At 43.3% G+C, this 26910-nt stretch overlaps 1 protein-coding gene across 1 annotated transcript in view; it reads right to left on the reverse strand.

Annotated features, from left to right (window-relative positions):
- The window catches only part of LOC124556221 (SR-related and CTD-associated factor 4-like), a 40408-nt gene extending 14330 nt beyond the window's left edge, over positions 1-26078 (reverse strand). The window contains exons 1-2 of the mRNA XM_047130212.1: positions 25949-26078; positions 22261-22674 (exon numbers count right to left, since the gene is read on the reverse strand). Coding sequence (XP_046986168.1) covers positions 22261-22674; positions 25949-26078 — 544 coding nt within the window. The remainder of the gene's footprint in view (positions 1-22260; positions 22675-25948) is intronic.
- Positions 26079-26910: the final 832 nt, after the last annotated feature.

The following is a 26910-nucleotide window of genomic DNA, read 5'->3' on the forward strand; positions in this document are numbered from 1 at the left end:
CGTCGTCTTCGGTCGTTGTACTGTGGTACCAATTTCCCTGTTTCGCGTAATCGTTGGAACAGCCTTTGTAACGATGTGTGAGCCGGATATCTTCCATGCGGATATTTGGTCCTGTACAGCCGTTCCGTTTCTTTGCTGGTTCTATTTGCTTGCCTGTACACGAAAATCATTCCTGCAACTCACGTTACCGGGTAAAACACCATATGGTAATGGATGATCGACGTTAGTACTACTGAAGCACGATATCATTGCACTTGGACATTATCGAAAATACTTCAAACTTATACAGGGTGTTACAAAAAGGTACGGCCAAACTTTCAGGAAACATTCCTTACACACAGAGAAAGAAAATATGTTATGTGGACATGTCTCCGGAAACGCATACTTTCCATGTTAGAGCTCATTTTATTACTTCTCTTCAAATCACATTAATCATGGAATGGAAACACACTGCAACAGAACGTACCAGCGTGACTTCATACACTTTGTTACAGGAAATGTTCAAAAAGTCCTCCGTTAGCGAGGATACATGCATCCACCCTCCGTCGCATGGAATCCCTGATGCGCTGATGCAGCCCTGGAGAATGGCGTATTGTATCACAGCCATCCACAATACGAGCACGAAGAGTCTCTGTCTCGATACAAACGTACCGCGCCACGGCTATTGCCCCGTGCTAATCCATACATCAAATGGGCATCTGCCAACTCCGCATTTGTAAACATTGCACTGACTCCAAAACCACGTTCGTGATGAACACTAACCTGTTGATGCTACGTACTGATGTGCTTGATGCTAGTACTGTAGAGCAATGAGTCGCATGTCAACACAAGCACCGAAGTCAACATTACATTCCTTCAATTGGGCCAACTGGCGGTGAATCGAGGAAGTACAGTACATACTGACGAAACTAAAATGAGCTCTAACATGGAAATTAAGCGTTTCCGGACACATGTCCACATAACATCTTTTCTTTATTTGTGTGTGAGGAATGTTTCCTGAAAGTTTGGCCGTACCTCTTTTGTAACACCCTGTATATTTGCCCTTCTCCATTATCCCTGAACATCTCCAAGATGCTAGTCCAGGCGGGTATAAAATTAATGTGCGCAGCGGAAAATAATGAACGCTAAAATGATGATTTGGCCCTGTCTTACTATCCCCCTGAAGCAGATCTCACGATTTCTTAATGCTCTTTAACATATAAATTACAACCTAAACATCAATGAATGATTAAGGCAACTAATACTACTAAATGATAAACTTTGTTTCTTATTATAAATTTACTGTATATTAAAAAACAACCCTTTATTACAAATGTCTATATTTCCTAACTAAAATTTCTGATCAATTGCCCGACTCTGCCCCTTTTTATGGCCATGCAATCTAACAAAAATAACGCGAAATGATGGACATCATCTACGTACCAAACACTAGAAGACACTACTTTCAAAGATGATCTACGGTGGTGTGGAACCTCAGTGAAAAGAAAATAACGTGATCACAGCTGTTTAGCTTTATAGCCCTGATAAGCCGAAGCAGTTAGCAATATCACCATATGTACGGCATCTGGTACGTCGGAGTGATAGTTCTCGTACACGTCTGCGATGATGGAAGAACTCCAGCCACAAAATAAACTCTTTCAAACACTAGGCCGACAGAAGGCGATCCTCTGACTAATACATACTAATGCTGTCTTCTCCTCTCTGTGTTCAACAGATGAGAACCGCAAACTCCCAGTCACAAGGTCGGAGTTCAAAAAATGGTTCAAATGGCTCTGAGCACTATGGGACTTAACATCTTAGGTCATCAGTCCCCTAGAACTTAGAACTACTTAAACCTAACTAACCTAAGGACATCACACACATCCATGCCCGAGGCAGGATTCGAACCTGCGACCGTAGCAGTCCCGCGGTTCCGGACTGCAGCGCCTAGAACCGCACGGCCACCGCGGCCGGCGGAGTTCAAATAACATCTCAGCGTAAGTGTAAGCAGAAGAAGTGTGCTCAAACACTGAACACTATGTACTCAACGACAACTTCCAACCCAGAGGCGAAGTCCAGAATCGTATATGTTCGCAACAGTGCAGTGCCTAACCGTTATAACTATAAACTCTCCTGAGAGCAAAGACAGCAAGTCTGTCTGTACCAACAAACCTGATACTGAGCGACCGTCACAAACGGGCGCTCAAAAACGGAAGACCACTTCTCTACACCACTGGCCTCCCAGCACAGCTCGGCTCCCCTCCCTCGTAACTCAGAAAATGAATCATCTTCTCGAAACTACTGAATAATCTCCCTCTCTACAGATTCTTCCGAACACTGACCAACCATATTTTAGTCTTTTGTCGTCTAGCGCGGAATGTTTGCGAGGAAATACCTATACTCATACAATGGTACGCTTCTGAGTAAAAATCTGAGGAAATAACACAGCCTGCGTGATTTCCGAGGTGACACTTCCTCGTTCCTTTCAGCTGCGTCCAAGATTTTCGTAGTTTCCGAAGTACAACCCTTCCGACCTAGCTACGACATTGGTCAACCAATGATTTTCGTAGTTTCCGAAGTATAATCCTTCCGACCTAGCTACAATATCGGCCAGCCGCCACTGTATTGTATTTCCGCGCCCAGGTATCCAGACTGTCCCTCTTGGCACTTCCTGTGTCAAGCAGGACAAGCACACCTGTGCGGGCTTTTTTTCGCACCCAGTGCTTGAGTTCTGTCTGCCGTTTCATCTCCACTGGCGTTCCAACCTCTACTAGTATAGGCAATCATTCATTACGCCGTTTTTATAATAAAGACACTCCGTCATCTTTCATGGAAAAGCGTTATCAATTATTTACAAGGCATACGTGACAATGTCAGTCTCTTTAAATATTCATATATACAATTTACAACCTATCAAATGATAGGGGTAATTTTTATAGTATTATCTCAACCAGTACAAAATAAAATAACCATCAATTGTCTGTACAAGCAAACTAATAAGAATACGAGCGCAGAGGAACACTTGAATCGTGATCTGTTCTTCTACAGTAATTCTGCGTTCATTCATGGGTTTACTGGCATAAATTTACTTATTACATGTTTATTGTAATCTGTCTGCCCATTATGCTTCGAGCATTCTTCTGAGACATGACAATTGGAGTATACAATATCAAAATAAATGTAACTGACATTACAAAATTTTTATGCTCTTTCAAAAATAGCAGTTCCCATCTTCCTTTAGACTTAACACCAATGCTCTCTGTCATTGATCCATCCCTAAGACAGAGTTTTAGGCAAGAAATGTTAAAGGAAAGTATCCTAATCTTTCCAAAGTGGTCGTCCAATAAATTACATGTTCTTCATTTAGCCCTGAATATGCAAAACAAGCAGTTATGCCAATTATTCTAGAGGTTATCAATTGGTCATTATACAATGATATAAAATTCTGTGAAACATCCTCCATAATCTTTTTACTTGGTTATATTTATGCTCGTGGCTTGTACTAAAAAAAAGAAACATCATTTCACAAACTGATTGACCAAGTCTAGTGCTTCCCTAAACATTTCAAAAATCTTATGTTCTAAAGCGTTCTTTGAAAAACTGCATTTACATTTATTGTGACAACTAATATTTGTAATAAGAGTTTGGATCGATCACCAATTTTAACTAGTGTGCTAGTTCACAGTATAAAAAATGTAATACATTAAAACATTAAAACCCATAGCATCATTAACAAAGAAAATGACAAACAATGATTTTACATAAAGACAAACACAGATAAAGTTCTGGAAATACACAAAGATATAAAAATAGTGAAGGACATATCAAAGAGAATGATGTACAATAATTTTACATGAATAAATACGCAAATATTTTCTTAAGACTACCCTGAAAAATAAGGACAAGATGGTTACAAACTGCTAAATATCGGAAACTGTTAGTTTGTGGGTGTAAATGTTCAGTGTTCACTAAATTTTGCGCATTTTTTTTTATCAAGAGTCACACACTGATTCGGATTTCACAACACACTATCATCTTCATTTGTGTACAGGAATGGAAGGTACAGTTTTTGTGAAGTTTAGGAAGTGAAGATTGTTTGAGATCGGTCGTAGTGGCTTTGCAAGTCAGTCTTTGGACCCTCAGCCCATTGTTGATTCCATCAGGTTGCAAGTCTCTCGCAGAATTGATGATGCGGAAGGACCCTCTGAATATACAGCAAGGTAAGTGGGTGTATGTTTTGAAACAGCCAAGTTTTCGTCGAATTTGCACACACTATGAGGGAGGTACAGTCAGGTAGGATCTTTATAGGTCACCTAAAATTCTTCTGCGTCAGCTAAGAGAAGTGTATTTGTATCTAGTCTTCAGCTCTTTGTGTTTCTTCTTTTACTATGTTTTTGTTCCTATTCTTCTGTTCTTTATGTCACTTCTTTCTCTTGATATAAATGTAGTATTTTGGATAAGGATATCGGAAATTGTGGACAGGAAGGTTATCTGTTTGGTGACACTATACATGGAACTTGAATCGTTGTGTGTGACTCATATTCCTCAGAAGTCAGTGCCAGGTGACTGACTGCTACAGATTATGATGTTTATCAGCCTCTGTCTGGCAGAGGACCGCAGAAGATAAGCATATATAGTTTACAGTTCTGTACTGCTATTAGCAATTGCTCTGTAGGCTTAACTGACTGTATTATGTGTGCAAGTGGTTTATCTTGTCTCCATCATGTAGTACAACAGTGGAGACAAGTCATTAGTGGCCGTTTAAACACCATCGCGACTCGACCCAGTGGGGTTGCTGCAGATGCCTGCTTGTCATCTGCTCCGCCATTGTTTGCTGCCTGAGAACTTCTGGTAGCCACATGAATAGGCCAGCTGTTTGCCCACTTCCGTGACATGGCCAACGGCGTCCCTTGCTTCTGGTCCGTTCCATCCGCACATCATGTTGTTGCTTCCAGTGTGTCTTGCAAAGCTTTTGGTTTCAGATTTACACAAATACTATACAATACATAACACAAAACCATTGACATTTCTCTGTCATGAAATATAAAATTTTAAGGTGCATTTACTTGTGAGGTCACTTATCTTTACATTTATTATTGTTCTACTTGTACAATCAGCCAAGATGCTCACTTATTTTCTATTATTATTTTGGTCAAAACCTATGTACAAGTAAATGTTAATTATAAAAGAACATTTCTCAATATTTGTCGTTTTTAATTATTAAACATCTGTTTGCACCTGTACACCTATGAAAAATACATGTTCATTAGTTGTCCATACAACAGTAGCATTATGATCCTCACCAAATCCCAACGTTAATAGTTGCAAATACTGCTTGTTAAAGTATTTTTAAACTACTGGCCAGTAGAATGTTGATACTAGACTAACTACAACCCTATTCCAAGTACTACTGTCGTTGGGTATCACATGATCGTCCGGTCTCATGGCTCTTGGTTTCGTCGTGGATGTCGTCGTGAATAACTGTGAACAATAATCTGCACGTCTGCACACACAGACATACACAAATGAATGATTAGGTGGGCCTCTTCTTCTTGGACAATCATAAATTACATAGCAAGTTTAGTACAAAATTTCTGATTGTTTCTTTAATCATACTTTAAATACCTTTTCTCATGATTTTACTCAGTAACACCTTCTCTGTCACTGTCCCCTTTTTCTGGAGCTGCTGTTACTACGGTTATCTGGTGTTCTCTTCTTCTCATGTTAATAAAGTTACTTTTTATTTTTACTAGTGGTACCTGGAAAAGTAAAGGTGTTAGTACATTATATAAAATCACTGCTTATCAACACGACTGCCATGCCCTTACGTGCTACCCACTATGACATGTGTTTTGAATGTACAACATTCTTATCTTCCTTTATTAAATTTTACATGTCTGTATCCCCTTATTACACTTCCATTTCATGTGCTATAACACTCAAACAATATTTCGGTAAACTCAAAGGGTATTCCGCAGAACTGGCCGACATGTACACAATTATTACGTCTCTCTGACCAGTACAAATACAACATTTCCATATACAAATAACGGTGCGCCACCTGCGTGTCACCGCAAACCATTACTAACAAGTCACTCATTTCAGATCCCATCGATAAACATGACACTCATTTCATGAAGTAGGTCTAAAATTTCTTTTTCAAAATACTGACATTCTCTGATAATGCGTTCCATATCAATTGGGTAACAAACTTACCTATTCACACATCTCTACAACATTTTGCAGTACCACACGTTTCTCATTTTTACTTTATTACTTCATGGACAGATAGCACATCTTAAACTCTAAATACCTTCTAAAAGTGTACGCTCAGCTTGCTGTATACGTAGTTATAGTCTACACAAAGAAACATACCCTAATTTTCACACCCTCGGCATCCTGTCCTTTTATGTACTGTAGCACCTCTTTTAACATGGTAATAGCACAGTAAATATTGATAAATCGACATATTCCTTCAATGTAATAACTTAATTGATAACTACATACATTATACTTTACTTTCGCCATACAAGCTCAGTTTAATTCTTCCGATTTATTCTATAAATAGCTTAAGATGGCTCACATGATATAATCCCAAAGACTCTCCTGATTTCACAGACTCAATTTCAACCGCATTTGCGTGCGCTAGTCTTCTTATCCGTACGGAGCCGCTGTACCTCTTGAAGAACTTTTGACATAGCTTCATATGTTTGTTGGACAACCTATAAGACTTAACTAAGACCTTTTGTCCAACTACAAATTCCCTTACATGTGCCTTTTGGTCTGCGTGCATCTTGCGCTTCTCTCCAGCGACCCGAATATTGCGCAAAGCCTCCTCCACTATGACTTTATGTTGTCGGTGTGTACTTTGTGGAAACTCGATCAGTCTTCGAATTTCATCTGGAGGGTCCCTATTCTTCAGAACAATCATAGGTGGCATCGGTGTAGTACTGTGGGGGAACTCGTTTATCGCATCCTGAAAATCTTGAAGAAATACGTCCCAGCTAGCATGATTCTTTCCACAGTATAATCTACATAAATTATCCAAATCTTTCATCGTTCTCTCTGCGGGGTTCGAACTCAGATGAAACCTACTAATAAATATGGGCTTTATCTTATACCTCCTTAGTGTTCTTTTCCATATCTCAGATTTTTATTGAGGTCCATTATCTGAGATAATATAGGTTACAGTTCCCACTTGGTTTATGAAGTCTCTGCACAAGGCTCTACCTACAGTTGCACCAGTCGCCCTTTTTAGTGGTGTCAACGTCACAAATTTCGATGTCAGCTCCGAAACTACCGATATATATTGATGACCCCTCGGTGTCTTGGGTAATGGTCCCATTAAATCCGTCGCTGCCATATGCCTTAGCTTCTCAGGAATAATTGGGTATAAAGAAGCCTGGGTTCCTACAGTTATGGATTTCGCCATTTGGCAGTTTTTACAGATGGCTAGAACTTTCCGAATGCGTTTCTCCATGTTTTTAAAGTAGCAGACACTCCTCATTTTCATAAAACATTTTCGTGGACCGAAATGTGCGTAACTTAGGTGTGTGCACCATATAAGCTTATTTATTAACTCATTTGGTATGCACACCACCCACAATGGATCATTAACGTTTGCCCTATAAAACAGAATCCCTTTTCTCAAGAGGTAGTGATGTCTTATACAGACCTGCATCCGACCCTTCGATATTTCCTTCATTTTGACTAAATCTGAGTTTTTGTCCTGCTGATTCTGGATATTCCGCATCGTTACAGTAACGAAGTTTTCAAATGCCACGCCTTTGAGGTAGAACAACGGAAAATGCTCTTGATCTAATGCTTCAGCCGTCTCTTCTGTAATATCCATAGGTGAGCGGGACAGGGCGTCAGTAATGACGTTTGTCGGACCAGGCACATAGATGGTTGAAAACTGGTATTCTTGTAGTACAGCTACCCTTCTCGCTAGTCTTCCATGCGGAAGTTTGGCGGTCAGGAGAAATTCTAGGGCCCTATGGTCCTTATAGAATTTTGTTTTTCTACCAAACAGAAAGTATGCAAACATTTAAATCCCCATACTATTGCAAGGGCTTAAAGTTCGGTAACAGAGTAATTCCTTTCACTTTTGGATAGTACGCTGATACCAAAAGCGATTGTTCTGTGTACCATTTTTTATAAAAAATTATTATTCCTGGAAACCCTCTCAGTTGTTTTCTGGTTGTGGGAGTGGTAAACTTTGCAATTGCTGCCATCCTCTCTGGGTCGGGACTAATCCCTTCTCCTGTTATCACATGTCCCAGAAAGGTAACCCTACTGCTCCCAAAACAAGACTTATCAATGTTTGCCGTCACCCCATACCTTTTCAAACTGCTTAACACGTCCTCTAAGAGTTTGTTATGTCTCTCCCAGGTATTCCCTGCTACATAACACGTGAGCTTCTCTTATAACTCTTCGCTCAATATTTTGCTAAAACCCCTGATAAATGCAGCTGAAGATATATTCAATCCAAAAGGGAGCCTTATGAATTGATAACACCTTCCGAAGGCAATAAAGGCCGTGTATTTTCGGCAGTCAGGATCGAGCTCTATCTGCAAAAAGCTCTATCGCAAATCAAGTAAGGAAAACACCGAAACCCCGTGAAATCTTTGAAGGAGCTCCATAAGCCTTTCAGGGCGGATTTTCATTCTAGAAACAAGCCCCAGGCTGTGTCTAAGCCATGTCTCCACAATATCCTCTCTTCCAGGACTGCTAGTTGTACAAGGTTCGCAGGAGAGCTTCTGTGAAGTTTGGAAGGTAGGAGACGAGGTACTGGCGGAATTAAAACTGTGAGAACGGGGCGTGAGTTATGTTATCTAGGTTCTTGAGTTTCGAATCAATCTTCCTGTTAATTTCATTAAGCTGCTCACGTTCTGACTTGAACTCTGTTCTATTCTCATTATTTTCTCTACCCTCCTCACTCTGAACTGCATGTTGGTCTGTGAATTGGTTTTAAACAGCTCGCTGGAATTTGAACTTTTATTGCCTTCTCATCAAATCTGATTTTTATTTTATTCTCTTTCCCAAACGTTAACTCCCCTCTTCGTAGATCAATGATAGCTTTCTGAGCTGATAGAAAATCTACACCGATTATTATATCAGCTGTTAGTTTCGGTATTATGAACAGATTTGCAGTCATATGGTGTCCTTGGCATTCAAAATCTAGATGTGTTTGTTGCGATATTTCCATACCCTTCACATGGTTCACATGACTCTGAGCACTATGGGACTTAACTTCTGAGGTCATCAGTCCCCTAGAACTTAGAACTACTTAAACCTAACTAACCTAAGGACATCACACACATCCATGCCCGAGGCAGAATTCGAACCTGCGACCGTAATGGTCGCGCAGTTCCGGACTGAAGGACCTAGAACCGCTAGGCCACTCCAGCCGGCTCCATACCCTTCCCAACTAACACACCTCGTACCTTTGTATTTTGCACTGTGAGCCTCGGTGGATTAACTTAATCCTTGCATTTAGCGAACAGCCTATCTAAAATAGCTGAGAGTTCGCTTCCACTGTCTATTACAGCAGTACTCATAATTCCTGCAATTTGCACTTTTAACACCAGATAGATTTCCTGTTTGGGTAACGTTTCATTTTCATAAAGTAATATCTCCCTCATGTCCTCATATTCTATAATATTTATATTATTACTTCCGAGACGGTTTATGGGCGAATTTCCTCTAGTGCCCGTCGTATGGCCTAGTCATTGTTCATTTTCCATGTTATTTTGGCGTACTCTCCCAGGGTTAGGTGGTCTAATTTCAACTGATTGTTCCCGATTCCTGTTGTTATTCATTCCACCCCATCCTTGGTCAGACCGTTGACGAGTTGCTCTATTGTCGCCCCATGATGCGCCATTATTTTGTAACTTCCACCTGCGTTCATTTTGTTGCCTATATTCTCTGCCATAGTTCCTCTACTGTACATTGTTCCCACTACGATATCTATAGTCCATGTTTTGGCGAGGCGGCCGATTTACGTTGTTTTGCCAATTATGGCCTCTATTATTCGCTCCGTTGTTCTCCCTTCTTTCACTCTGCACGTCTCTCTAATTACGTTTTCTCGCGCCTGCTGCTCGTTGAAAGCGAATTTCAACTCTCTTAGGATACCCTTGAATCCTTCTACATCACTTTCACATCGGCCGACGAGCGTTTGCTGGTAGGAAACTGGCAACGTCATTTACCACAATCTTATGATCTCAGCCGGTCTGCATGGGTCGTCCAAATACTGATTTTTCGTGGTCAAGTTTTCGAAATACTTCACCGGGCTATGGAACACTGAACTCTTCAAATCTTTGCTCATCACTATTTCCTGTTTATCCTGTCCTTTGTCTCCTTGGACCAATAGCTGTTTAAAAATGCTCCACGAAACTTTTCGTATGACGTGCACGTTTTTGCAATGTTCCGCATGCATTCAGCCGATGTTCCCTCGATATGTGAACAGACGAAGTTTAGTTCGCACATCAGAGGCCAGTGAGGAGGCAATGACAAAACAAACTGTCCAATAAAAGTTTTGCGGTGTAAAACATTACCCTCGTCTTCGTAATGCTGAAATTTTCGCACTGAGATGAAATGCTTAAATTCGAAAATTTCATTAGAATTTCTTCCCACTCGGCCTCCCATTCTCACTTGGCGCTAACGTTACCTGTCTACCGTTACCTTGGGCGTCCTCTCTTCTACTACCTGTCACGTTTTCATCACTGGAAAAACTGTCCCACGGTGCGCATTATCGGGTAACAATTATGCATATGATATATCTCATTGCTGTTCTCCGTATTCGCAATTTGTGACCCAGTCGTGCCCTGTACAGACGCGGGGGCCATATCTCTAGCGATATTTCGTTGCTCTGCAGATACGATTTCAATCTGTAGTAGAGGAGCAACACTTACTTTCGAGCACATTCTAATATCGACTGGCTGGGACATGATTGTGTAGAGATTGAATTGGCTCTTTCGGTTTCTATTGTTTTCAAATCGCCTACTATTTCTTTTCTGAGAGGTGATTTTTACCTTGGTTGCAACCTGACTTCCTGAGATAATTGCTTAATTTCGCTTTCTACGTTCTGTTTAAATTGGGAGAGCTCCGCGGCCAGTGCATTACTTGGTGCAATTTTTGTCTTTTGCAGCTGCGTTATTTCTACTTGTTTCACGCGCCTGTGCAACTTCGTTAATGCAGCTCTACCTGTCTTTGTTGTTTTTTCTGACTTCTCTAATGTTTCAAGAGCAATCCGCTTTGCGCCCCTCGCTAGTAATCGCGCCTCGTTCGCGGTTTTTCTGACCTCCGCAATCTCTCGTTCTAGTTTTTCATTTCCCTCGTTTCATCATTTATTGATTGAATTTCGACACTAACGTTTTGAATTTTACTTCCCCATTCAGCACTAACCTTTAGAATTTGACTTCCCATTTCAGAGCGTACTTTATCATTCCCCTTTTTTATTTGTTCTCCCAATTCACTTCGCATTGCTTTTAGGTAAGCAAGGATGTCCAACATACCTGTGTTATCTCAATCTTTTCTTCTATTGTGACTTTCTCTTGCTACTCATAGGTGATCTCCCCTTTTCCATTTCCATTTCTTGGTATTCAAGAAAGTCATCACTGCATGCCCTTGATATGCTATCTTTTGACGATGTCACTGATGGCGATCTATCACAATTCCTAGTTGTTCTGCGTTCACTTGGACTCCCTACATTATAGCCCCGTATCTTTACGATTGCCTCAGTGTGTCTCTGTTCCTCATCTTTGTTTTCAGATTGCCCACCATGGGCTTGATGTGTCTATCATCCTCACAAAATTCCCTTTGATCGGTTGTCTCCTCACCAGAGCCTTGTGCTGCTAACATAGCTAACTTTTTCTCATCCCATAGGCATTCTTGACTACCCCGTGCATCTTCCATTTATGTATTGTCACACCTAGTGCTCTGTTGTGCTACTAAGCGCGCTTTCGCCCTAGTTAACATGGACTGATCCCTGATAACAGTTCTCTCTTAAAGGTACACAATCTACACTGCCCACATTTAATGTTCAAATGTGTGTGAAATCTTACGGGACTTAACTGCTAAGGTTATCAGTCCCTAAGCTTACACACTACTTAACCTCAATTATCCTAAGGACAAACACACACACCCACACCTAAGGGAGGACTCGAAACTCCACCAGGACCAGCCGCACAGTCCATGACTGCAGCGCCTTAGACCGCTCTGCTAATCCCGCGCGGCCCACATTTATTATGTAACAGGCATATAACATAAAATATCTGCAACAAAGGAGCTAAGCTAATGGGAATGTTGTGAACGATCACCATTGTTACAATACGACATAACCTAAATATCAATAAATTGAAGCCAGCGGCGTGAAGCTCAACACCTCTGAGAAGAAATACAGTAAAATACACAAATATTATTTTTAATGTTATTGTGTGACTTTACCACTGCAAACTATACACGCAAGATGGTGATCACTATCAATAATACCTAAATATTATAAATGGGAAATTTTTATTTTTAATTTCTGGGGTTTCAAACCACTTTATGACTATAATCAGAAGACTGTAAGTAGAATCTTGGCAGGGTCGCCATATCCAAGATGCTCCTTCATGCGTGTGTAAAACTAATGTGCGCAACGCAAAATAATAGACGCTAAAACGATGATTTGGCCCTGTCTGACTATCCCCCTGAAGCAGATCTTACGATCTCTTAATGCTCTTTAACATATAAATTACAACCTAAACATAAATGAATGACTAAGACAACTAATACTACTAAATGATAATCATTGTTTCTTATTATACATTTATTGTATATTAAAAAACAATTCTTTATTACAAATGTGTGTATTTCCTAACTAAAATTTCTGAGCAATTGCCCAACTTTGCTCCTTTTTATGCCCATGCAATCTAACAAAAATAACGCTAAATGACTGGCATCATCTACATACCAAACACTAGAAGACACTACTTTCAAAGATGATCTACGGTAGTATGGAACCTCAGTGGAAAGAAACTAACGTGATCACAGCTGTTTAGCTTTATAGCCCTAATAAGCTGAAGCAATTAGCAATATCACCGTATGTAGTGCATCTGGCACTTCGGAGTTATGATTCTCATACTCGTCTGTCAAGATGGAAGAACTCCAGCCACAAAATAAATTCTTTCAAACACGAGGATGGCTGAAGGCGGTCCTCTGACTAATATATTCTAATACTGTCTTCTCCTCTCTGTGCTCTACAAACGAGGACCGCAAACTCCCAGTCACAAGGACGGAGTTCAAATAATGTCTCAATGTAAGTACAAGCAGAAGAAGTGCTCTCAAACACTGAATGCTTCGTACTCAACGACGACGTCCAACCCAGAGGCGAAGTCCAGAATCGTATAAGTTCGCCACAGTACAGTGCCTAACAGTTATAACTATAAACTCTCCTGAGAGCAAAGACAGCAAGTCTGTCTGTAACAACAAAGCTGATACTGAGCGACCGTCACACGCGTTCGCTCAAAAACGGAAGACCACTTCTCTACACCACTGGCCTCCCAGCACAGCTCGGCTCCCCTCCCTCGTAACTCAGAAAACGATTCATATTCTAGAAACCACGGAATATTCTCCCTCTCTACAGATTCTTCCGAACGCTAACCAACCATATTTTAGCCTTTTGTCGTCCAGTGCGGACTGTCTGCGAGGAAATACCTATACTCATACAATGGTACGTTTCTGAGTAAAAATCCGTGGAAATAATCCAGCCTGTGTGATTTCCGAGGTGACGCTTCCTCGTTTCTCTCAGCTGCGTCCAAGATTTTTCGTAGTTTCTGAAGTATAATCCTTCCAGCCTAACTACAATACCGACCAGCCACCACTGTATTGCGTTTCCGCGACCAGGTGTCCAGACTGTCCGTCTTGTCACTTCCTGCGTCAAGCAGGACACGCACACCTGTGAGAGCTTCTTTTTTTCACCCAGGGCTTGAGTTATGCCTGCCATTTCATCTCCACTGGCGTTCCAACCTCTACTAGTGTAGGCAATCATTCATTATCCCGTTTTTATAATAAAGACACTCCGTCATCTTTCATGGAAAAGCATTATCAATTATTTACAAGGCGTACGTGACAATGTCAGTCTCTTTAAATATTCACTTATACGATGTACAACCTAGCAAATGATACCTAATTGTGGTTGTAGATCATAGCAAAGTATGTAGATGAGTGCTTGTAAGGAGCGAAATTATAGCCACCTTACACCATTTCCCCTGCACATCTCTAACGTCATTCTGGAATCACCCTGAATATTCTTCTTTTACGAATACTCTCGAGCATTTCCTTCTTTCGATATACCTATAGTCTCATATCTAACCTTAATTATTTCTTTCTTTATTAACTTCCATTCCTCTTTTAGTCACCTAATCTCAACGATTTTGCTTAGGTTATTGGTCACTACCTCAGAGAATTTCTACTTCATCTCTTTCTGTCCTAAATTTTCAGCATTACCTTTCATTGTATACTCAGTTTTCTTTTATTTTCTTGAATTTAATCTTACTGTTCATCAGTACTGGGTTATACTCTGAACCTCCATCAGCATCCGGGTGTTCTCCCTAGTCCATATTTTGATCTCTAAATCTTTGTCTAAGCAGTCCAGCTGAAATCTCCCTTTGGCTCCTTGCCTTTTCCAAGTACGTCTTCTATTCTTCTGACTGTAGAAGAGAGTGTTCGCTGCTACCACTTGGTTCCCATAACAGAACTCTAAATACCTCACTCCTCTCTCACTCATTTCACTTAGTCATAATTTCCTGTTGCCCTACATTACATTCCTTTTCCTGCATTAGGGTTGCATTCATCTATGATCGTCAAATTTTCATCTCCTTGTACGTATTTTTTTTAATTCCTCTATTTCGTCATACATTCTCGCTCTTTCTTTATCACCAGCTTGCCGTGTGGACATGTAAACGTGTAAAATGGCGGTTGGTGTTCAATACTCAGATGAATAAATCGATCGCCGCGTTGCTTATATTAACACGCCCTGCTAAAATGCCACAAGATCATTTCATTTTTTGCTTACCTCCCTCTTCATAGCGGTTCCGACACCTGTTATCATCCGACCAGAAATCTCTGTCCTGTTTCTAATTCGCTTTACTAACAGTTACCAAGCCTAGCTCGTCGCCTCTTATTTCTTTTCTAGTTTTTATGCAAGATACAGATTTTTTTCGTTTTCCTAGTTTAAGTATCTATAAACTTCCTTGAGGCAAGCTGAGAATAGTTTTGGCGATATGGAATCTCTTTGTGTGGCTCCTCTTTCAATTCTGAATTCGCCATTCTCCTGATGATGAAGTCTCATGGAAGCTGTAGCATTGAGTTATATAAGGGCCAATCAAGAAGTTTCCTTTTGAAGGACACATTAACCACTTGTCTAGCTGTCGATGTTTATACAGGGTGTTCGGGGAGGAAAGGTCAATATTTTACACAGTGATAGTATAAGTAATTCTGAACAAAAAATGTTATATGAACATAGATCCACAAATGCTTCGTCAGGCAGGTATGGGTATTGAAAGGAACTTCAATTCTGCAAAATTGATGTGCACAACGTGAACGTATACGCAACACAACTGGACGGTAACGTGATTTTCTTGAAAACAATGTTACAGAGAAGTACAGTTATATTACATAATTTTACATAATGTTTATTTACTTTGCATTTACTACATAATGCATTACAACATGCATGTTACATGTATTCAGTTGAAAAAGACGTACCACGTCTTTTACGAACGGCTTTAACACTTATCGTACTGATGTTGTATAGTTCACAGAACAGGTTCGAATATCCCACCATGAACGTCAACGCACTTTTGCGCTCTAGCGACAACATATTGTGTTGCTACTTCAGTTGCCTGTGGCTGGTTCCTAATCAATTCAGCAGCGTCCATGATACGAAGAAAGAGTTCATCTAGTGTATTTACCTTCACTTTATGCAGCTCTGATTTCATCCAGCCCAATAAACAGAAATCTAATGGTGTAAGGTGAAGTGATCTTGGAGGTCAGTTAATATCACCGCCATGGCCAATCCAGCGATTAGGGTAGGTGCGGTTGAGGTAACGTAAGGTAACATGTGAAGGGGCACCGTCATGTTGAAAGTACATTCCAGTTCGCTTGGCTAAAGGAACGTCTTCCAATAGTTCCACAAATGAATTTTCCAAACAATGCAAGTACCTCTCACCCGTCAGTCGGAGATTGATAATAAACGGACCTATCAAAATTTTACCGATCATGCCGCATCAAACATCTATGGCAAAACGAACTTGGAAATTGCAATCCACTGAAGCGTGTGTATTTTCCCGTGACCATCGATGATTATTGCGTGTGTTGATTATTCCATGCCGTGAAAACTGGGCTTCGTCAGTGAATAGTATGTATGGAAGCAAATGACTATTGAAGTCGTTGGCATTGTCGCCAACGTGGAGATTTTGGACGCGCTGTATGTGAAATGGATACAAGTTTTCCTCATGTAATGTTTCCCATACACGTGTCTGTGGGGCATTCAAACGTAGGGACAAATGGTTCAAATGGCTCTGAGCACTATGGTACTTAACACCTGAGGTCATCAGTCCCCTAGAACTTAGAACTACTTAAACCTAACTAACCTAAGGACATCACACACATCCATGCCCAATGCAGGATTCGAACCTGCGACCGTAGCAGTCGCGCGGTTCCGGACTGAAGCGCCTAGAACCGCTCGGCCAAACGTAGGGACATTCTTCGTACGCCCGTGCTGGGATTTTGCTCAACACCTGCAATTATTTCTTCCTGTTCTTGCAAAGTTTGTTGACGTGCAGGCTCGGACGAAATATGTCTACTTGGAAGAGAGCCTGTTGCACGCAGAGTGATAAACACTTTGGTAAACACCCTGCGATGAGGTAATCGTCGATTCGGAAAGCGCCTGTGGTATTCTTCTCTTGCAGCGGTAGCACTACCGTCGCAGAAGCCATAAACATACATCATATATGCGTATTCCTCATTACTGTAGACGTGTGGCACTGTTAGCAGCGCTTGTAAGAACACAGTTAACACCATACACTACACAGCTAACCGATCCTTCGCCGCCGGCCGGTGTGGCCGAGCGGTTCTAGACGCTTCAGTCCGGAACCGCACGACTGCTACGGTCGCAGATTCGAATCCTGCCTCGGGCATGGATGTGTGTGATGTCCTTAGGTTAGTCAGGTTTAAGTAGTTCTAAGGTCTAGGGGACTGATGACCTCAGATGTTAAGTCCCATAGTGCTCAGAGCCATTTTTGATCCGTCGCCGGTACACTGCACAATGCGGCTTACACGGCACATCTGCGCAAACAACGGGTGATTGTACTACGTACATGACCATAATATGTGGTAAGTTGCATAGCGTAAACATGGCATGTACCCGTGCATTGTTTGCAAGAAAATCACGTTACGGACTAGTTGTACTGCATATTCGTTCACGTAGTGCACATCAGTTTTGCAGAATTAAAGTTCCTTTCAATACCCATACCTCCCTAACGAAGCATTTGCGGACCTATGTTCATATAACATTTTTTGTTCAGAATCACTTATACTATCACTGTTTAAAATATTGACCTTTCCTCCCAAACACCCTGTATACGCGTATCAGAGTCACATTGGGTTGCATACACCTGCAGTAACGCTCTCAGACGGAAATATTTTGATAGCCTGATATATATTCTCCAGTATGCCAACACAAGTAATGGCTCATCGACGTTAGTACTACTCAAGCAAGGGCTGTCAGGACAGATTGGAGTCAAAATATTTCTCAAAATCTGTGAAACTCAGGCAAACTGGTACTTCATACGAAGTTTTTCGTAGGTTCTTGCTCCTACGCCTCACGTCGTGTATCCCTTTCAATACAGACATTTACGACGCAGTAGTAAGTTCTGCTAGAGTACGGGCAATGTACGGCCAATAACTTTGAACGTGGCTCGCTACCGTCAATAGTGGTTGGCGTACACCGTCGCTCTACAGTCCAACAACTCACCATAATAATGTTTATGACAAAACCTTGAACTAGCAGTGAGACACAATGGCGAATTGATTAAATTAATCAAAGGTGAAATGAAGTTGGATCTGTCGGTTGAAACCCAGAAGGATAATAATATTGCTAAAAAAAATGGCTCTGAGCACTATGGGACTCAACTTCTGAAGTCATCAGTCCCCTAGAACTTAGAACTACTTAAACCTGATATCACTTCAGGCAAATGCCGGGATGGTTCCTTTGAAAGGGCACGGCCGATTTCCTTCCCCATCCTTCCCTAACCCGAGCTTGTGCTCCGTCTCTAATGACCTCGTTGTCGATGGGACGTTAAACACTAATCTCCTCCTCCTCCTCCTCCTCCTTAAACCTGCGGTCGCGCGGTTCCAGACTGTAGGGCATTCGGCACTCGAGTCAAAACACTGACTTGAACTATTTCATAAATCGCAACTATAATTAAATATACATCGAAAGTTATTGGAATATAAAAGAAGGAAACTCATGTTGATAAGATTATTTATGTCTCTGCGGAGGATTTCATAGTGATGGCACTGTTTACGTAAATAATTAAACATTTTTGTAGATCTGTTTAATTAGAAAAGTAATCTGTTTATTATATTGCTCACATATTCTATTTCATCTGGTGTATCGTAAGTGTGTCTTTCGTGATGGGTTGAGCTGTTACAATTTATTATGAAAACTACACTACTGTCCATTAAAATTGCTACACCAAGATGAAATGCAGATGATAAACGGGTATTCATTGGACAAACATATTATACTAGAACTGACATGTGATTACATTTTCACGCAATTTGGGTGCATAGATCCTGAGAAATCAGTACCCAGAACAACCACCTCTGGCCGTAATAACGGCCTTGATACGCCTGGGCATTGAGTCAAACAGAGCTTGTATGGCGAGTACAGGTACACCTTCCCATGCAGCTTCAACACGAGACCACAGTTCATCAGTAGTAGTGACTGGCGTTTTGTGACGAGCCAGTTGCTCGGCCACCATTGACCACACGTTTTCAGTTGGTGAGAGATCTGGAGAATGTGCTGGCTAGGGCAGCAGTCGAACATTTTCTGTATCCAGAAAGGCCCGTACAGGACCTGCAACATGCGGTCGTGCATTATCCTGCTGAAATGTAGGGTTTCGCAGGGATCGAGTGAAGGGTAGAGCCACGGGTCGTAACACATCTGAAATGTAACGCCGTCAATGCAAACAAGAGGTGACCGAGACGTGTAACCAATGGCACCCCATACCATCACGCCGGGTGATACGCCAGTATGGCGATGACGAATACACGCTTCCAATGTGCGTTCACCGAGATGTCGCCAAACACGGATGCGACCATCATGATGCTGTAAACAGAACCTGGATTCATCCGAAACGTTTTGCCATTCGTGCACCCATGTTCGTCGTTGAGTACACCATCGCAGGTGCTCCTGTCTGTGATGCAGCGTCAAGGGTAGCCGCAGCCATTGTCTCCGAGCTGATAGTCCATGCTGCTGCAAACGTCGTCGAACTGTTCGTGCAGATGGTTGTCTTGCAAGCGTCCCCATCTGTTAACTCAGGGATCGAGACGTGGCTGCACTATCCGTTACACCCATGCGGATGAGGTGCCTGTTATCTCGACTGCTAGTGATACAAGGACGTTGGGATCCAGCACGGCGTTCCGTATTACCCTCCTGAATCCACCGATTCCATATTCTGCTAACAGTCATTGGATCTCGACCAACGCGAGCAGCAATTCAGGATGAACCGCAATCGCGATAGGCTACAATCCGACCTTTATCAAAGTCGGAAACGTGATGGTACGCATTTCTCCCCCATACACGAGGCATCGCAACAACGTTTCACCAAGCAACGGCGGTCAACTGCTGTTTTTGTATGAGAAATCGGTTGGAAACCTTCCTCGTGTCAGCACGTTGTAGGTGTCGCCACTGGCGCCAACCTTGTGTGAATGCTCTGAAAAGCTAATCATTTGCATATCACAGCATCTTCTTCCTGTCGGTTAAATTTCGTGTCTGTAGCACATCTTCGTGGTGAACCAATTTTAATGACCAGTAGTGTATTAGTAATAATGTTGAGAACTTTTTTAATATTAAAGCTTCAAACGTAGTTTTATGTTCAGTGAGCTCGTCTCACTGCCACGCCGCGGTTCTAGAAGCTGTCATTGGTTTCTTTCTTGCAAGCATTTTACATATTTTCATTAAAATTGTATTAGTGACGATGTTCGAAGTCACAGGTCCCTCCATCTTAGCTGATCCCGCGACCACGCTGCCGGAAGATACCCCTCTTTCTGCCTGGGAAAATACCGATGACAGCTGGGCCTCGTGGCTAGCAGCCTGGAAGTGCGCTCATCTCGCCCGTCACAGTCCTGACAGCTGGCCGCTCTAACAAAGATTCACGCCCGCCCGCAGCCGACCCGTCAGATAGAGTCTGCTCTGCGACAGGCGGACCAGCTCTGATAATGTTACATTCATACCCATTAATCCGTTCTATATTTTCGTTCATGACTTAAAAATGATCCATAGTGTTACATCCGCTTCTAAGGCCAATTTATTTCTTCGCCTGATTAAAATGTAATTGTTTTTTAATGCGGAAGGAGATAATTTTAAAGATTATCTGTCGCATTTATCGTGCAGCAGAATGATTACGGCGCTGTTCTAGTTTTGAGGCACTGCCTTATTTCGCAGACATCATTCAAATATTTTGGAATTTCCTTTCGTATAACTTCTGCTTCAATTGTTATATTTTTAATGAAAAGTCATTATCCAGGCTCCATCCCTTACTCCATACCTCGAGTGGCTTAGTACAGTTCATCTGAGCATTAAGTTTGTTATATACAGCGCTTGATTTGCGATGGTACGCACGGTACCTCTGACGAAAAGAAGTCACAACCGCAGATTTCGAGATGTAGTACGATAGCATTATTGGGGAAAAAGATGTTGAGTCACTTTCAGTGCGCTTGCCACTGAACAAACGAGATATGATTACAGCATTTCGTGAGTATGTTTTTGACAGTTGTGAGAACTTTGATGGAAACTGAAAACAAAAAAAAGTATCCCACAAATTAGCTTCTGTTGACAACTACTATCAAGACGATTACAGAATCATCTAGTGAATGTGAACCAAATGAATCTGATCATTACTGACAGTAGAGCCTCTCTGTTAACAAAAACTGATTTTTCATTACGTTTGCTGAAGTTAAATGACCCACCACTGATTCGTTTTGACCCTTCAAAAGTCGTGGAACCTTGGCTACTTCGTGGACAGCGCCCTACCATGGACACCAACAGCAAGGAAACAGAGAGAAGGAATACGCGCAACGAAAACCTTTCAAAGCTGTGGACAGTTTTATAAACTGAAAGTTAAAACATTATCGTATAGTTCATATTTACGTGTGTTCGCCTTACTATGATTTCTTTTTGTAACAAATCGTAATCTGAGAAATAATGTAACAAAAGATTATTGGTGCACATGGGAGTTTTATTTTTTACCTATACAAATTCACACTCTTAAAATGTTCAAAAACCGTTAACAAACTTTTGTGGCGGCGTTCGTAGCGACAAACAATTCGCTGTAGAAACGGCTTACGAAGTCACCGCCACACTTTATAGTGGGCCGACCGGTCCGCTGGAACAGTGAACAGAAAGATGAAAACCCAAACACTTTGATTAAATAAAAGTCGGTATTTATCTTTATTAACGAAGATACAGAAACACAGTAGTGAACTCCGTGTCTACAGAAATCTGTCTAGTTCGAGTCGGAGCGGCTAGGTCAGCGTCGGCTGACGACAAACAACAACTCTGCTGCGATGAACACACAACTGACTAGCAAGTACACAATTCGGTGGCGAGTATACAACTGAGCGGCGAATACAGAACTGTCCTAGCGCTCGCGACTCCAGCGCTTAAGAAACCAGAAGCCTGCGGTGGTGCGCGCAGACTTGCGGCGATTTCCTGTCTCGCTGGGGCTGCTTATGCGGACGGCGTCCGGACTTTGATGCTGCCAACCTTTTGGCAGCGGGCTCGGGTGGCATTACTGGCTAGGATATAACACTCCTCCCCCCCAAATCGCCGCACCATCGTTGAATAATGACGTGGCGAGCGTCGACGGCGGGGGAGGGGTCTGGCCGCAGGCGTAGGAGAAGAGACCGGGGCGGAGACTGTTGTCGGTGGCAGTCCCCGGTCCGCACCCCAGCATTGGCTGCGCGGGGCCTCGGGAAACACCGACTGAAAACCGAGGTCAGGGTGCACGCCTGTGACCACGGGCGCAGCTTCTGGTACTGGACGCGACGGGGCGTCGGGACCCACGAAGAGAGGCAGCGTCTCCTGACGCTGCGTCGACGGCTGCTGAGTGGGCGCCGGACAAGGCGCTGCGGTGTCAGACTCCTTGGGGGTGCCCAAGGAAAGCGGCTGCACGACAGGCTGCACAGCCACCGCTTGGGAAGGCGGCCCGGCTGAGGGGTCGACGTCCATCAGCTCCGAAGGCGGTGTCGACGGAAGAGGGACCGCAGGCGCCGGAGTGACCACCTGGGGCGCTCCAGGATGAAGCTGCGCGGGAGGCATCAACGGGACGGGCTGTCGGCGTGGTAGCGGCGACGGCTGCTGCAGCTGCCCTGAGGGCGGCAGCGAAGTCGGAAGGCGCGGCTGGAACCCGCCGCGGACCAAATCTGTGGACAAAGAACGAGCGGCAGAATCCGGGCGGCCAGCGCGGCGCAACTGGTTCTGATGCCTCCTGTGCACCCCAGTAGCACCTTGAACAGTATAAAAACCGCGACCCTGGACACTTATCACGGTACCACGTTCCCAACGACGGCGACCGTGATAAACTCTGAAAAAAACGGCGTCGTTGCGCTGAAAACGCGTGCGATGCTCAGAAGCGGCGGGTCGATCCGGGGGGTGCAACAACCGTAGTAGGGTGCGATGACGACGGCCGTGGAGAAGCTCCGCAGGCGAAGGGCCGTCGCGTGGCGTGGTCCGGTACGACGACAGGAACGTGATGAGGGCCTGCTGACGAGAGTGCGTAGCACGAAGGCGGTCCATATGATCCGTGAATGTGCGTACAAAACGTTCCGCTGCACCATGCGATTGAGGGTGGAACGGCGGAGTAAGAACATGGCGAATGCCATTGGCAGAACAAAAACTTTCAAATTCAGCAGAGGTAAATTGTGGACCATTGTCAGACACAAACTTCTGGAAGACCCTCAATACAAAAAATTGAAGTCAACGCCTGTATAGTTTGTGCAGACGTTGTAGACTGCATGGGCACAACAAACGGAAAATTACTAAATGCATCTATCACGATGAGCCAACGAGAATGCCAATATGGACCAGCGAAATCAATATGTACTCGCTGCCAAGGACCGGCAGGGCGTGCCCACTCAAAATAGCGTTGAGGCGGAGCAGCTTGGTGTTCGGCACACGTCGAACAATCTGTAGACATCTGCGTAATCTGCTTATCAATGCCGATCCATGTACAATGACGGCGGGCAAGCTGCTTGGTGCGGACCACTCCCCAATGACCTTGATGCAACAAGTCGAGGACCTTGGATTGGAGCACTTGGGGAACCACTACACGAAGCTGGTCATTCTCGGTGCGTAACAGCAAAACTCCGTGCGAAACAGACAACAGATGACGTTGCGGATAATAGCGACGAACCACAGGATCCGATATGTCCTTTGCCTTGGACGGCCAACCACGTTGAACAAAACGTAATAGTAAACTCAGATGAGGATCCTTAGCTGTCTCACGTGCCACCTGACGATAATGAATCGGAAAATCCCGGAGGGATTGATGCTCATCGGCGTCAAGCTGATGGCAAGAGTCGTCAGAGGAATCGAAGACATCATCCGCAGCAATCGGCAATCTAGAAAGCGCGTCAGCGTTTGCATGCTGAGCTGTAGGGCGATACAGTATCTCATACTGGTATTGTGATAACAAAAGAGCCCAACGTTGTAGTCTCTGAGCTGTCCGCTGAGGAACTGGTTTAGACGGATGAAACAGTGACGTCAGGGGCTTGTGATCTGTTACTAAATAGAATGGTCTACCATAGAGGTAGTGATGGAATTTTGTGACACCGAACACAATAGCCAACGCTTCCTTGTCCAATTGGCTATAATTACACTGAGCTTTGTTTAGCAATTTAGATGCGAACGCAATAGGACGTTCGGTGTTACCGACTCGGTGAGACAACACAGCACCGAGGCCGAAAGAAGAGGCATCACAAGCTAAAACCAGAGGCTTGTTAGGGTCGTAATGGACCAGACAACGATCATTCAATAAAGCCTCTTTAAGCTGCTGAAAGGCTGATTGACAATCAGCTGACCACACAAATGGAACATTCTTACGGCGGAGACGATGCAACGGTGCAGCAATCTGTGATGCATTAGGTATAAACCTAATATAATACGTCAATTTGCCAAGAACTGCTTGCAATTCATGCAGATTGCGAGGGGCGGGCAAATCACGAATAGCTGCTAAATGTGACTGGGAGGGATGAATGCCTTGAGCATTAATAACATGTCCCAGATACTCCATCTCCGTAAGGAAAAATGAACATTTATCGATGTTGCAACGTCGGCCTGCCTGAGACAACACTGTAAAAAAAAAATGGTTCAAATGGCTCTGAGCACTATGGGACTTAACATCTGTGGTCATCAGTCCCCTAGAACTTAGAACTACTTAAACCTAACTAACCTAAGGACATCACACACATCCATGCCCGAGGCAGGATTCGAACCTGCGACCGTAGTAGACGCGCGGTTCCGGACTGAGCGCCTGAACCGCTAGACCACCGCGGCCGGCCAACACTGTAAACAAACACTCCAAATTACGGAAATGTTCAGCAGGCGTCCGACCGGACACAACAATATCGTCTAAATAGTTGCAACACGATGGCACATTAGCCAGAAGTTGTGACAAAAAACGCTGAAAAACAGCTGGAGCTGACGCACAACCAAAAGGCGAACGCAGAAAACGGAACAACCCCAACGACGTGTTTATGACAAAATACTGTTGTGATTGCTCGTCGAGGGGCAATTGCAAGTATGCTTCACGTAGATCAATTTTGGAGAAGAAACGAGCTTCCCCTAACTTATCCATCAGCTCGTCCGGTCTAGGCAAAGGAAAAGAATCAATGACAGTCTGAGGATTAACTGTCGACTTAAAATCAGCACACAAACGTAACTTGCCAGACGGTTTCTTTATAATAACTAAGGGAGAAGCCCACTGGCTCGCTGAAACGGGTTGAATAACACCGTTGTTTTGCCAACGACGAAGTTCATCTGCTACAGGTGCCCGGAGGGCGTGAGGCACTGGACGAGCACGAAAAAATCGAGGCTGAGCATTATCTTCTAACGTAATATGAGCGGCAAAGTTCGCAGCACAACCTAGTTCGTCTTTAAATATGTCACTGTACTGTTTACACAAATCGGTTATGCTGTCTTGAGGAACAACAACAGAATTAATTTGCAACACATTGTCTTGGATAGACAGGCCAAACAAGTCAAAACAGTCTAATCCGAAAATGTTTACACTGTCTGTAGCGCGGAGCACTGTGAATGAAACTGTTTTTGTATTGCCACGGAATGTGGCTGGCACGCTACATACACCTAACACAGGAATTTGTTCTCCACTATAAGTAGCCAAAGTATGTTTTGCCGCTGAAAGTTTAGGGCGGCCGATAGCCGCATACGTAGCACTATTTATGAGAGTCACAGACGCACCAGTGTCTAATTGAAAATTGAAGGTCTTATCCTGGATGCGTAGCTTCACAAATAGTTTATTACACTGTCTCTGGATCGGTGCAGTGGAGGCGGAAGACACAAAATCAGCGCGTTTAGCGCGTGTTCGCTGCCTACGACAACTCGTGGGTTGGGCGGGTGGAACAACAACTCCCGCTTCACTTGCAGTCTGTACATTACGTTTTACAGCGTTTGAATTACGCTTGGGTCGCATAGCAGAGGGCTGGGTGGGTGGCTTATTGCGAACAAGTTTATTACCCACACGAACCATAAAAGAGTCTTTAAAGGCGACCTTCTGGGCGGGCTGGCTTTGAAGAACATGAATATCCATGGGCTGGGCAGCACTAGAATTGATCTTGCGCTTACGCAAACAAACAGTCTGAATGTGTCCTTTCCTTTGACAAAAGTGACAAACCGCGTTTCGTAACGGGCAACGTTCACGAGGATGAGCAAGAACACACTTAGGGCAAGACGTAACTATCATTTTGCACACGCGGCTGACGAATGTGTTTAACATGACGCGGCCGGCTAGTGTTCACAGTCTGACTCTGCCGGTGGGGCCGCGGGCGTGACATAACTTGCTTAGCACAGGCAATTTGAGAAATACATGGCTGATCTAACTCACACTCAGCATAGTCAAAAGTATCTTGGGCTTCAATGATGTTCATCACAGTCTCTAATGACGGGTCAGGCAACTTTAAGATAGCAGCACGAATACGAGAATCTGCAATGTTTTGAGTAATAGCGTCTCGTAACATGACATCACTGTAGGAAGCTCCACACACACAATTAAATCGGCACTGACGGGTGAGGCCCCGTAAATCTGTTAACCACTGTTTATTAGATTGATGTGGCAGTTTCTTTAATCTGAAGAACTTGAATCTGGCTGCTGCCACATGAACTCGCGACTCGAAATACTCAGCAAGCTTGTTAACAACAACGTCATAGTCTAAAGCTTCTGGCTTGGATTCCGGGAACAACTTACAAAGTAGTCGATAGACTTCCACGCCTGCAGTGGAAATTAAATAAAGCTGCCGCTCAGTACCCGTGATTTTGTAGACTGTCATGTGCGCCTGCAACTGCGCGAAATATTCTCGCCATTCTTCTCTTGATGCATCAAAAGCACGGAAAGGTGGTGCTGCCTGTGCTTGTTCCTTTTGTGT

Source organism: Schistocerca americana, chromosome X (genome assembly GCF_021461395.2).
Source record: "Schistocerca americana isolate TAMUIC-IGC-003095 chromosome X, iqSchAmer2.1, whole genome shotgun sequence".
In the NCBI taxonomy this organism is placed as follows: domain Eukaryota; kingdom Metazoa; phylum Arthropoda; class Insecta; order Orthoptera; family Acrididae; genus Schistocerca; species Schistocerca americana.